General features: G+C 40.8%; 2 protein-coding genes across 3 annotated transcripts in view; both read left to right on the forward strand.

Annotated features, from left to right (window-relative positions):
• Nucleotides 1–1,047: 1,047 nt before the first annotated feature.
• RpLP2 (ribosomal protein LP2) lies at nt 1,048–3,138 on the forward strand. Its single transcript, XM_071591977.1, has 5 exons — nt 1,048–1,177; nt 1,675–1,847; nt 2,256–2,354; nt 2,759–2,833; nt 3,003–3,138. Exons 2-4 carry the CDS (start codon nt 1,676–1,678, stop codon nt 2,830–2,832), a joined length of 345 nt encoding a protein of 114 aa, XP_071448078.1. The 5' UTR covers nt 1,048–1,177; nt 1,675; the 3' UTR covers nt 2,833; nt 3,003–3,138.
• A 433-nt stretch (nt 3,139–3,571) lies between these two features.
• The window catches only part of Chc (clathrin heavy chain), a 114,454-nt gene continuing 103,574 nt past the window's right edge, over nt 3,572–14,451 (forward strand). Inside the window, exon 1 of one of the 2 annotated variants that reach the window (XM_071592316.1) lies at nt 3,572–3,758. In XM_071592316.1, the coding sequence (XP_071448417.1) occupies nt 3,717–3,758 (42 nt within the window). In that variant the 5' untranslated portion in view covers nt 3,572–3,716. The remainder of the gene's footprint in view (nt 3,759–14,451) is intronic. The other variant, XM_071592317.1, reaches the window with a different exon arrangement.

Here is a 14,451-nt window from a genome sequence, read left to right on the forward strand (position 1 = left end):
ATTTTTAGCAATGGGAATGAAACATTCATGCTATATATCGCCCTCTATTTCATTATATCAGGCACTCCTTAGGCTGAAGTTTATTGTAAAGAACACAAAGGTCATTCTAATAGGTTAGGGTAGAACTCGCCTAAAACCAGAAAGGGTGAAATTTATACTGGAAATGGGGGTCCCTGTACCACCCATGGTATCCTAGGAAGCTTTGGTATCTGAAAAATGAAAACCTCAGTAAAGCCGAGAATGCCCGGAGGCATCACCCAAAATCGAATTCAGATCCTCCAGTCGGTAGCCCAGTGCTCTACCTACTAGAGTACCATGCCCCTCACCATGATATGTCAACTGGAAAATAACTTAGTAAAATGGAACTAGAAGGAACTGAAAATGTTTTAATGAAATATTTGAATCAATTATTCTTTTAATTTTATTGTGGTGACAAATAGAAATATTAACCAATGCCATGAACTATGGTATGCAATCATTGGACAGATATTGTATAAGACTGATTAATTAGGATAGAATATTCATTTGACAAGGCTCTAAATGATGGGTGTTTATGTTTACGTGGAAGTTAGCCAGCCAGATGGTAAATTTAAGTTTCCGAAATTTCGACTTCTCTCCTGATAAAACGCGACAATTGTATTATTTTATTGATTGTTGTTTCTCATTGTTTATAATGAATCACAGCCGCCCTCTTACCTTGATTAATAAGATATTTTCATCGTGTCAACCCATTTAATAAGGTTGATCAGTTTTGCCGAGCTGAAATTAACGCATTTAAAAACAACTAGCCTTTATGTCAGGCTGAAAGAGAAATTGAAATCGTTCTTTTCAGCCACTATCAGAATTGCATGTTATATATTTGGCGCCTTTATTTTAGGTTTTCTTTTGTTTTTCTCGTTCCTGTGAACGTGCGCAGCCTTATAATTTTGCTTAACTAATAAGCTTATTTTTATACAGATACTCATCCCCGAGATTTCATATAATATATAAGTTGTCAGGATGTTATATTGGAATTATTTACTTTGGTTTACATAATAATTCATTCGAGTGCTGGCTGATGAGTCTGTAATCCTTGCGTAGACCATGTGAACCCCGTGTGACTTCCGGTTGGTTCTTCAGTGTCAAAAATATTTACACGGTGCGGTTAACACGTTTCGTGTCTCCTGAAGACTTAAAGGTAATTTTTATCGTTAACTATTTGCCTAGTTTATATATGTACATAGAATAGCCAGAAATTTAAACACTTGATTACCAACCCGAAGTTATTAGTAGATTCTGTGGAATAGAAATAATAGTAGAGTTGATCACCACGTGTAACGCCATGCGTTTAAAATCTATCCCGTTTCTCACCTAATGGTCTAATTTGGAAAATCATTTCTGAGATATGAATAGGGAGAAGTAAACTTAAGCGTCATTCCTTGGTTTGGGTAATTTGAAGAAAATATCAATATTTGCTGTTTTTGGACTTAGATAATTTTGCACATTGTTCTTTTCGGAATTGTACATGTTGGAATGATGATGAAAGTATATCTTGAAGGGAGCCCTTTATTTACTCCCGTACAGTTTTTATAGATGTAAGAAAATACTTATTCTGACTGCAACTGCGTAGTTAACCAGTAATTACGATTTACATTCCTAAATGAGAAAGGTAATATTTTGTTATTATAATTCCAGAATGCGTTACGTGGCCGCTTATTTGCTTGCCGTCCTTGGCGGAAAGGAAAGTCCATCTGCTGCTGACATAGAGAAGATTTTAAGTTCTGTTGGTATTGAGTCAGATTCGGAAAAGCTGAAGAAAGTAATTTCCGAATTGAAGGGAAAGAACATCGAAGACCTTATTTCTCAGGGTATGTACCGGTGAATTTTTGCAATCTCGTGGCACACCGGTTGCACGAATGCAACTATAAAATAAAAAGAAAGAATACATGAAATATTTTGATGTTTTCTTGCGGGATATGTAATTTAGTGTTCTGCAAGTTTTTCATTTAATATCCTCCCCATTAAATTGGGGTTTTCGTTATTACGAATACGATGATTCATAAGACTTCAGTTGTTGTAATAATGAAGGTCCTGGTCATTTTGTAGTAATAGTGAACATAACTGACGGGTTTTTACCAAATTTTGGATTGTGCTGCTGTTCCTGTTTTGCGCCGTTTAAGTTTATATTCCAGCAAGTTCAATCGTCACTTTATTAATTTTGGGAGAAAGTGGACGCAGCGAAATATTGTTCTGTATTTTAATATGATCATTCCCAGGCCGCGAAAAATTGTCTTCAATGCCCGCTGGTGGAGTGGCGGCTGCCCCCGCAGTTGGAGGACCGGCCCCGGCTGCCGGTGCTGCGCCTGAGAAGAAAGGTATCGAAGTATTTTAATACTATGACTTAAATACATATTTAAATGTAAAATTTTGCTCTTCAGGAGTACTATTTCAAATGGGAGAGGCTGGGAAGAAACAAACCTGAGACGAAGTTGCTTTTAATGAATTGCATACAATTAAATGTGGCTGGTATTATCCAATTAGAATTGTGCCGATTATTATCGTTCCAGGAATTTATTTGAGTAAATCTTAGGATTTATAAGTGTTCATGATTACCTAGTTGAAATTGTGAGACTAGGAGTAGTATCATATGATGTTACATTATCACCATCTTTCGACTGAATGGCGTTGTTGATATTATAAATTACTGAAGTTAAGCATACCAACTTAAAGTAAAATCGTTATATTTTGTGTATTAATGCTCACTTTTATTTAATTACAGAGGAGAAGAAGGAGGAGAAAAAGGAAGAATCGGATGAGTCTGATGATGACATGGGCTTTGGATTGTTTGATTAATGTTAGTTTTTATTAAGTATTTTGATATAACTAATGTATAACTGTACATGATGTTACTTAAAACACCATCTTTCGCCTGATTGACTGATGTATAATTTTTGGCTGAGGATTTAAAGCATTGTTTATAGTGTTATTTAATGAAACAGTTTCTCACAGTGTTTTATTTCCAGTTCGATGCCGCCAAGAATGGAGACTTTGCATTTCTGCTCTACAATCAAGATTTTCCACGAAGTACAAAGTTTTATTTTGTCATTACTTACCCTTGGTTGTATTGGAGTGATGTAAATTAAAAGATTTTTAATTAAATCCTTGCAATTCCTTATTTTCCTTTCAAATGGCCTCTAGATATTGTTACAGTTGTCAATTTTGCGCGTTGAAACTGGTAAATGTTAGCGTAAGAAGTACTGGAATCCAAGCAAAGGAATGAAGTAGCGAATTTTCCGACGGAACCAATATAAACGCCGCCGCGAGTGGCGCTAGGGTCGTTGCGGAACGAAAGGAAATACTGTTCTGACAGAAAGTTCTGCGCAGGTTGCTCATGTGGCAAGCCTTTTTACTTAATTCATCCGCCGTTTAAATTAATTTTCAAATAAAGATTCGTTAATTTGATAAATGAAGCCCGATGCTGGTATTTAGGAGGTAATATCATAACCGATACCAGTGTTCAATTGAAGTAAGAAATCGAGATTCATGATTCCTCCACGGCGCATGAATACCTGCGCGGCTTCTCTTTTTTGACTAGGTGGTGGAAGCCATGTTGAATGGCAGTGAGTGGCACTTGTACATTTGGTAGTGAACCGTTCCTGTGCTGTTAGACGTATCAGCCCTTCGGTGGCTGTATGGTTATAATTTTTCAGTAAGGAGTAGTCTTTTCCCCCGACAACATGGCTCAAATACTGCCGATACGATTTCAGGAGCACCTTCAGGTAAGTTGTAATTATTACCGCTTCATATGTGCCAATCCTTCCAGAGTTTTATGGCTGTGTAGGATTTTCGACTTGCGAGTTAGCTAGTAAATATCGTTCATACGCCAGGAACTTAATACCATCAAATGGTCTCTACGATCTTTCTTGTAGTGCTGAATGATTTATCGAATTTTTAAACGTATTACGCAAATTTTCACCGGTGTGACTCACTTCAGGATAATGAATTGAGGCCGAAGATTAGCTCTTATTTATCCAAATTGAAGCCATATTCTAACCGATATGATAGAAAGAAACCTGTGTCTGCTGTAATTTGGATGTATTAAATGGCGAATGCTCACTTATCATGGTTTCTGTCTAGATTTTATGTAACTGGTTTGCCTCCGCCGACATAGTTTTCAGCATTAGGTGGTCGAACACGTCTTACCGACTAAGTCATATTGGAGGCCAGGTGACCTTAGCACATCTCAGTTTTGTAAATACCTCATTAAAAATGAATTAGGCTCATTGAATTACATATTTAAATGTTGCACACGAAAAAATTCAATACGTGTTCATTTTAACAGGCTGGTGCTTTTTTCATGGAATATGTTGCAATTTGTAAGCACTGAAAAGATATGGGTATCGCTTGATTGAATCACGGAGATGATGATTTTGGTGTAGATCATCGCAAGTACTACGGGGATAATATTTACTTGACTTTGATGGGCCTCCCATTCTTTCATTGACGCCGGAAATGAATGGTGGGAGGGGCTACTCGGGATTGACAGAATGCTGGCCTGCTGACATTGCTTAGTAAAAATGTTTCGATTGCCTTAGTGAATCGGTATTTTTCTGTCGAATTCCCTTTTATGGTGCTCGATTTTAGTGGTGACGAGGGTAGTCTATTGTGGTGCTTATTGTAAAACCATACATTCCATCTGTAATTTCTAATGTGAGAAGCTGATTTTATTGACCACGATGTAAAACTTGCTGGCGGGAATGTATCGATGAGAAACTTATCGGCATTAATAATTGAAACTCACAATCTAGCCCATTAAAGAGACATGGCATGCAAATTGTCTAGTGATCGCAATCAGCAGTTCTTGAGATAACCCTCGTGCTGATTTTTAGAATCAAAGCATTTTTGTATCTTTAGAGCTAATGTATACTCGCACGCTCATAATCATTTTCAATTTTTTCGGAGTTTCAAGCTAAGTAAATTAAGCACTTAACTGATGTCTGCCTTTGAAGTACATGGAGATTTGTCGTGAAGTGTACAAACCTTAGTTTCCATCAATTAAATCACCCAAGTTGTCTAATCCTACTGTATCCATTTACACGTTGTGCTTGGTTCTCGGGTAGCTTTTCTGTTAAAATCTTTGGGGTATTATTAGTCATATGTGATCAATTTTATTTCATTATACCAATGTAGTACGTGATATAACTATGCATGAACCTCCTGACATCGATAAGGTCAGCAATGAGTGATTCAGCCTTCACCCTGCCACTTCAGTCTAGTCAATGACCTCTTATTGCCCTCTTCGAGGTTTGACTCCAAATTTCCTTCTATGCAATGTTAAATTTTTAATCAATATTTTTAATTTGAAAAACTATTTACCGTTAACTCTTGAAGTATTAATTTTTCTCGGTGGCACTATTCCACAAAGTCGCCTTGACTTGTTTGACGACGCCTTCTCATAATTTCATTCCGTATTTCGATCGGTCTCGAATTATTTAAGTTTCCTGCAATACTTTTTCTTCCCTTCGAAAAACCATCATCATTGTGCACGAGCAGTGTTAAGTTACCACGTGCTTTAGTTTTAGGGCATTCAGTTTATTTGTAGGAATTCGTCGCGGACACTGACCACAACGTGTTATCACTTGGGAAACATCGATTGCCCTATTACCAGAGTTTCCTTTCTTAATTATGGTTACACGTGTGCCTAGTTAAAAAATTAGATAACTCCCTGACTACGAGGTTTTTTTTGTTTATTGCTGCCTTGGAAAGAAGCGTGATTTTTATGTTCATAGTGTGCCGTTGGGCTCGTTTTTCCTAGACAGGGAATTGTCTCATTCTATTAGATTTCGCAGATCTGTTGGTTTCCTATCTCCCTCAATTTCTGTATTGTGACTAATTGGCCGTTCTGCCTTGGAAATCAAATGGTGTGAGGAAATAAATATAATGTGTTGCATTTGTGCACGATGGGTGTGATGAAACCGTAGCGTTCGTGAATGTGATATTCGCCAACATTTTAGAAATTTGGTGGTGTTTAGTACAATGAAGTGCATGCATAGGTGGAACCAATTACACACATTTAGTTCGTCGGTTCAAGGCGTCGTTAATCCTGATTAAACCAAAATCTTTATCGTTAAAATTAGTTTGTAACAGGCAGTTGTTGTGTAACCAGTTCATCCCATGATGATTAGTTCATTTTGTGAAATCTGTGATCGTGTGCCTTTCAATCTTGAATTTACTTACCTCTCTAAGTTCAGTGTGACGTAATGGAAAATGACTCGTATTCACAATCCTCTCATTGGAAAAATTGGTCGAGAGCTGGATATTCGCCCTTGGGAAATTGATGAAACGCCATGTCATTGATGGATTACACACAGTCTTCGTATTATATCCGAATCTCTGTTCCATTGGCGTGGCTGGGCGCGCCTGCCGATTCGTTTGAGTGAGTTTCCGTTTTAGTATAATTTCAACGTGTTTCGGGAAATCTTATCAAGTTGCTATGTACTTCGTGTGAATTTAGTTCAAACCATGCATGCCGTCTTTAGCATGTGTGGTTCAATTATTGTGTGGAATTGCATCAGTGTGCCGCGGAATCAGCGCTCAGAATTGTGGTTTTGTATGATCTGCGTAGTGGTAATAATCATGGTAGGCTTTGAGCGACCAGTTTGAAGAATGTTAAGAAGTGGAGCCGTTTCTCTTCTTAACTGCCGGCGCTCGTTAATAGAGGTTCTTCTGGGGATAAATATTGGCGGAGAACTATGGAGGTGTACACTAAGATGAAATAAAAGTAGCCTGATTGACTACCACGTTTTATTTCGATGGTCTTACTGGTATGCTTCAAGTAAATCTTCCGAAAACGACTAGCCACCTTAAATGACTAAGAGACCCCGGAAATGCCTTGGAGATTATTTATTTCCTTACCTCCGATACGTTTGATTAGTTCATAGCGTTTCTACCGAGATTTGGATGGTTGCCCTATGCACATATGTCTGCCAGGTGCTGGTCCAATCCGTCGGATTTGTACATTTTAGTCGATTGAATTATTTTCGCCCTCCATCGTAAATCGAAGGTCGTGCCTGGCCGTTAGTGGCGCGCTCATTATTGGATGATTAACATTAAGATTCCCCCACACCCCTCGCCTGTGAGATGATTGGAATTAATTTTTTTTCGGAGCTTTCGTGTAAGTCGCTGTAATTTGAGCAGAATCGTGCAAAGCCTTCGTTTGGTCAATATCGCGAGTTATTCTCCCCGTTCCCGATTTGGTGGTCTTTGATTCGTGCGTTTTGTCGCCTGTCCCGTTGCTTGGACGAGGAGTTCGAATCTCGCGCAGAGCATGCGCGCGGTTAGTGTCCCCAGGGCCGTCGTCACGCAGGTTGAGGCTGCTCTTCGTGCCGTAGGGCGATCTTAGAAGACAATGGATGCGTGTAACTACCGGGGATGGGGGAGTAAGCAAGGAACATTTGGCAAACAGAGAAGAGTTGAGAAACTCGGATGTAATTCCCGATAGTTTGAAATAATGGTATTTATTGTAATTTAGTCCATATATGGCAAGTTTTTGATGCCTTTTTCCCAAATGTTATTTCGCTGAACTGCTAATTAAGTAAAAGTGAAGTTCGGACAAACTTCTATAGGCAAAGAAAGATTGCTTGTATCCACTAAGTGCTGCCCCCCCCCCCAGTGGAAAACTACTATTTTTTCATTATAAGGCTCACTCGTCGGTTTTCTCGCCCGTTAGAAAAGCCTTCACTTACATTTCCGATTACAATTTAGCAATTTTGATTTGTAATTAAAGGAAATGAATGAAAACTAACACGTGGCAACTCTAAAAATCCACGTTAACCTCTTTATTATTTCGTAATCGTTCGTCATTTGTTGTCGATCTAATGTTCCTCACAGTAATTTTTGGCATTTTCCTCTCGTATTTTGCTCGGTTTATGTTCTTCTTAAAAAGGGGTGTGTATGTAGTTTCAGCCTCCTTCGTGTGGAGCGGATTTACCGTGGGCATTTGAGGAAGCGCCTTCCGGAAAGTTTAACCTTTGGAGCAATAGTTTTCTGCATGGTTTTCGCTACTTGATTGGGTGACAGTTCGTAGTGTTGTGCAAGAGGGAGCTAAGCCCCGAAACATCTTCCTCTATATGATATATCCCTTCTATTTTTAGGTTCCAGTGTATTGTTATAATTGGCCAAACATCAAACGGAATTGTTTTAGTAGATAGTGAGCATTTTAATTCTAACGGGACACTCGTTCCCCACCCCTTGTGGTCAGGATGACCCTCTTCCCGAAAGGCGTCCCTGCGATAAGAAGCAGACAATGCCTCCCCCCCCATTCCCCTTTCCTTCACTACCATGCCCTTCGATCTAACATCTATTCCCCCGTTGCTAACGCATTGGCCAACGGTGTCAAGTTTCCCCCTATTCTCACGAGGCGTCTTCGTGTGTTTAGGGAGCGTTGCTGGTCGAACACATTCGTATTTCGATCTTGATCGCGAAGGTATGAGTCTTCCGAGCCCTGGTACAACGTGGAGTTGTTCGCGGAAATAATAGAAAGTGTAGAACGTCCGGGGGGGTAAAAAGTAATGTAGTAGTATGCATGTATTCCTCGGATGCCACCCGCTTGAGGTTTGATGGATTCACTTTCCGAGGATTCATTATCTGTATGTGGATCTAACTTTGCAGGGGAAGAAATTGTATTGTGTCTGAGGTGGTAGTGCATCTCTCCCGTGAAATTGTTCTACCGTTAGTTCAGCGGCGACTTCTTCGCCGCCGTTCAATGTTTCGCGAGCGGTTCGTCCTGGCGTACCATTAAGTCCGGCTTCACCTCACGTCAGGCAGGCCGGCCGGCCGGCGGGATCCGGTGAGGGACACTCTCCACTGGTTCCGCCTCTTGGCGTTCCGCATGGGGGGCCGCCCCTTTCCGGCCCTGCTTCGTTTCCCCCGAGCCAGAGAATTCCCCCTCCCTCCTCGTCATCCTGAGGCAGGCCGCCACGGTGGCCGGGTGACAGGGAGCATCCGACTCTTCCTCAACCACAAGGCTCATCCCGGGCGCTAGATAAGGCCCTCGTGATAATGGAGAGAGGTCGCCTTCGAATACGCCCCCTTAAATTTTTTTCGCTGCACCGCCTTCCTTCCTCGATCTCATTGTCAGTGTTCCCTCTCCGCTCGTGATTTACGCTCTCCCTGCAGCCACCCCCTCCCCTTCCGCGACCCTCAACCCCCTCCCTCCACGAAGCGTACGCCCACCAGATTTCTTCTACATTGCCGGCACGGCGGTATGCCGTTCGCTGTGTTGGTCCGGTGCTTTTTTATGCTTCCAAGAGATTTAAAACGCTTTCCGCCGAAGAATTTTTTTTATAGCATACGCGACGAGCAATCGGTGGCTCAGTTGGTCTCCCTTCAGATGCCGGTGCAAACTGAATGCCAAAGCGAAACAAAAGAGTCCTCGTTTGCGACGTTGTAGGTTACATTGTCTATAAGCTGGAGTCGGTAAGCTGCGAGGCAGCTAGGCATAAGGGGTTGGGGGATGCGAGCACTTTTATTTTGGCTTTTTAACGGCAGGCGATTCCCTCTTCCGGGTAGGCACGGTTTCTGAAAAGTCTCATTTAATATTATGACTATTCTCTCGTTTACAATATTCTACCATACTATGTCGGAGGAGGAGGAGGTTTTCGCCTCTCATGTGTGTCTGCATGATTTCATGTATATTTTTCGTTTTAGAAACTTCTTAATGATCCTTGTTGTGGAATTCTCTTCGGCTATATTCTTCCGTAATGACTTAATGGTTAATTATAATCGTGAAACAGCTTAATTCGCCTTATATTTTTGACTATGGCTGCTTATGCATATGGTTAGGTTATGATGAAGGCCTAAACGAATACGTTCGGTTGGTAGCAGTAACTTCCCTTTAGTACAGGGATGTATGTACCTGTATTTTGATAATTTGTTCCTTTCTCCGAATTGTTTTCGTTAACTTTCGCGCAAGTTTCATATCAAGGCACCCAACAGCCTCTAGCCTTTTACAAATTGATGTGTTAAGTGGGAGCAGTTCGGTGTCCGGAAGACGTGGGAACAGGAGACATTGTCTAGTGCCCGTGTCTTGCACCTCGTGGGCTTCCTACTATGGCTGCTGGAATAGCTACATCATGCAAAATGGTATCAATTCCACGCTGCAGCTAAGATTTTTTGAGCACTGGTACGAAAGTTGAAGAACAAATATAGTATACTCCCCCGAAGAGGATTTTATTACACCCTTTTATTTTGTTTCATTTTTCTGTATATAAGTGTAGAAAATTAACGTAGACTTTTGGCTCATTATCCGTCGTGTAATTTTCTTTGAACTGCATAGATGCATACATTAAAAAAATCAGAGATATTAAGTGTAGAACATATAGATTTAAGGTGCAATTTTTCCCACGAACGATATGGCAGCGTAATAACATTGTTCGACCGCGGTAGGGTCATGTTCTGGTAAAATTATTCTGGTTTGCGTTCACCCCCTACCACACACCCTAAGGGTGGCTTTGCAGGGTATATAAATGAATGCTTATTTTTATCAGCTCCACAATATTTTATCAAATTTGAGTTCGAACCTCCTAACCCCGCACTGCACCATCACGTCCTGATTATCATATTTTCAGATAACCTTAGACATGTAAAAAAGTCTTAGTCAGTAGAGTTCAAATTTAAGTTCTTCCCCTCCCTTCTCACCCTGAATTTTCGGATACTCTGCTAACACTAGCAGTGTGGGTGTCTAATTTTGGGGCGAGCGTTGACGGTTTGAATCTTGCTATGAACAGACGTGCTCGCACTTGGGTTGGTGTTTCATTGGTAGGCCCTATGGTGGTACGAATGCTTGGGCGAAGATAGAGAGGAGCATACTAGCGCCGCGGTTGTCTGTCGGTGAAAACTTGGGTGTATGTAAAGACTGTGTCTACAGTGTACATATTTGGTGACTAACTACTTAAAATCTCCGATTTATTTACATTTAGAAACACCGTTGATATTGTAAGAAAAAACTGTAAATGTTAAAATCGTTAGTGACATTTATTCTTTCAAAATCACCCCACTTACTGATAGACGCCATTCCCACTCTCTCTCTCATTTCTTCTTGTTTCTTTTTTCGGTATTTTGGGTCGGAATATAGATAAATTAGGTTCCTGCCGAAATATGTAGCGTTCTGGTGGAATGGAGGGTTTTAAAAGTCTAATTGCTAAATGGTAAGAATCGTGTTATATAAACCTCGCATTTAACTCCATATGGTTCGATGATGCGGGAGAAAGTTTTTAGTTTAAATAGTCAGTAGTAGACGCTGTACGAGTTAAAGAGCCCTGCAGCTCTCACTTAACCGCTTCCATGAAAATCGTTACGTAATCCGCGAAAGAGATAACTTTCGGGGTATGGACGCGGGGCGAGTGCTTCTGGCTCTTGCGGCACCCGACTCTCCACTCATCGTTCGGAGCCACTCGAAGCTCTCTTATCAATTTAGGAATGAGAGCTCATGTGGTTAGCTAGCTGTAACATATCTAGTATGTATTTATATGTCTACATATGAGCACAGCAAGCAGCTCGTGCAGGTTTTTCCGCTGGAGAGTGGAAAACATATACCAAATATGGCATGGCGACTACTTAATTTAAAGTAGAGATGACTTGTTTGGGAGCTATTGAGGCTCCTTAGATAACATGGAAAATGAAAACGCTGGCTTGAAAATTTTAATGATGTTGAAGATCGTTAAAAGCCAAAATTACTCGTTTTAATTTCCGAACCTCGGGGTAATGACAACTCATCTTGAAAATCGCCTAATGGGAAGGGAAATAGGGCAGTTATGGAAAGATACTTAACTGAGCAGAATTTACAATACTATTGGTGACTCGTGGCACCAATCCTTGTTAAAATAAATTGCCCATTTTTTACAGGGTTTGGTAGTTCTAATCGCACTATTGAGACGGTGGATTGGGAGACTGCGAAAACGTCGCCCAAATATCGATCGCTTGGTTCGTTTTCATTGTGGATACTCCCTTATTATGATTTTTGTTTCTTTGATTAAATGCTTCCCATTTGTTCTTCCCATCTGTTCATCGGACGTCAACTTGGCGGGAAATAATTTTCTTGTGATTTTTTTTTTTGGAGTTCAGAACAGACAGAATTTCCGATCAGGATATTGCACTTGATATTCCTCATTTATTCATATTACTTCTCGTAAACAACATGGGTACATGCGATGTTTCTTGGTTAATGTCGTAGTGACGCTTTCAACCGTTCCTCTTAATTTCTGGTACCTGTTGTGTAATAATCATCAAATAACAAATATTTGCTCAAAAATAATTTCCCTTGAAATACACGTTAGGAACGCCCTCTGTTGAACAACTGAAATAATTGGAGGCTCTGAGCTCTGGGAATTACTTTCTAAATTCAAAGACCTTCGAGAGATGCACCCGGATCCCCTTGATTTACGGCCGAGTGCTTGAACCAATTAAGCTACTGAGGCGTTCCCCCTACAAATTTCATTTCGAGGGGCTTTAAAGGATCGAGATGTTATGACTGATTACCGTACATTCAATGTCGAAAGTAATCGTAGGCATGCAAATTGCGCCACAGTTCACGAGGTTCAAGCCCTCTTCAAACAAAAGAGCTGTTTTCCTTTGACAAATCCCAAGAAGTGCGGGAGATGCCGGGAGAAATTGCTTTGTAGTTAGATAGCGGGCATTCTGAAGAGGTGAAATGGGATATTTCATTTGCGGGCCTAGAAAAGGCGATGGTGAATTCTCAATTTTATTGTTTTGCGTTAGAACTTAGCTTTTACTTGTTTTCTGATCCCCCCTCGGAGATTATTGTGTATCCCATAAGCTAGGACAAGGTATCGTACGAAATAAAATATTCAGCGGAAGTTTTGATGTTGACTTTGAGTTTTTTTGTTGTTGAATCGAATTTAATCTTAGAGAAGTTTTTGAAGTTGAAATCTTCTAGAAGTAGTACTGATTCAAACACCGAATAAGTAAATTTCATTAATGAACATTGAGATGAGGAATTCATCTTTTAATGAAATCAGACTTGGCTTAGCGTTGTACGTAATAATTCTAAACAATTTTCTTAGACTGTGCTCGCAGACCGAATTGGGGTAAGAAACTTGAACTTGTAGAGACGAATCGTTTCCCTGCATGTGGACGCTATTCGTCTACATTTAGGATAAACAATGCTAAGCGGTCGCTTATCCAGTTAACCTCTCCGGTTGATCAATCAGCATTGGTCCACCGTAGGTCGGTGTGGGTCTCCTTGGCGGGAAGTGTGGTTGGACCGTGGAAATGGCTCCTTATGTAAAACGTGAAGTCGTAGTACTGAAGTGGTTTTTCCCTTTGGTGAAGGTGAACTTTTGTCATGCGCGGGGATTTAAAAAAAAATATAGGCCTGTTTATTTCGATATCAATGATTGCCGAAGATGCCTATTTTTCGCTTCCGACAGATAAAACTCCCGAGATAACACTCCTGTTATCGACTGCTGTATCTCCGGATCTAGCTCTTTCCACCCGTTTCTGATACCCGAGGATGACACCGATGCATCGAAATTAGTCATACCTAATGACATTGGTGGAAAGATACATTGTGTTTTTTATTTCAGTGATGAAGTATTTCCACTAAGCCTGAAAACATGGAATGTACTTTCTATGTCTTACTCGGATCGTTGTTATATCTCGTTCCTCTGTCGTATGTATGGCCATTCGTTTGGATGATTGCGCGGATGTATTTGGATAATCCAAAGTGGAGAGATGTATTTGAGACGAAACTCAAGCGACAAGTGATGCGGGAATGAATTATCAAATAGCGGCTGTTTGCAACACGGGCGCCGCCGCTGGGCGGGTCGATGTCGAGGGCTTGGCGTTTTATCGTCAAATCTCAGGTCTTAAAGTCAGATCAGTTAACTGGGAGTGTTTTAGAGGAAATTTAAATTTTAGCTCGATTAAGATATGATGATAAGAGAGCCCGTCAATAAAAATTTGTGGGGAACGGAAATTTGTTGGTTTTATCGTTGATTTTGTAGTAGTAAGTCAACGTGAGGTTGATCGTGAGTCATCACGTATTGCTTTGAAACTTGTTGTTATAGTTGGCTGGTTAGTGGCTCCAAGATGGTGAAGCTCTATAATGCTTCGGCAACGGTGCCGATCACCGACCGCGGAGGAACCCCCCCCACCCCCCCCGATGCTTCTCACAACTACGGGCCTTTCGTCCCTCGTCAATTAAACGTTCCTCGACTTGTATGAGGTGCACGAGATATGAGGTGCCATCATCTTCAGCATGGGTTATCACCCCGATGCAAATTGATGATTGCAGAAGCTCTCCAAACCGTTTTATTCATGGGTCTCAAAATATGTACATTCGTTTATTCTTGGGGGTCGGGATTGGTGCGGGGGCTAACGTACTGGCTTCCCACCCAAAGGGCCCGGGTTCAAATCCCGGCTGTGTTGAGTGGTATCCCGATCCCTACTTGA

This window comes from Hetaerina americana, unplaced genomic scaffold (genome assembly GCF_022747635.1).
Source record: "Hetaerina americana unplaced genomic scaffold, ioHetAmer1.1.p SCAF_5, whole genome shotgun sequence".
Taxonomy (NCBI): Eukaryota; Metazoa; Arthropoda; class Insecta; order Odonata; family Calopterygidae; genus Hetaerina; species Hetaerina americana.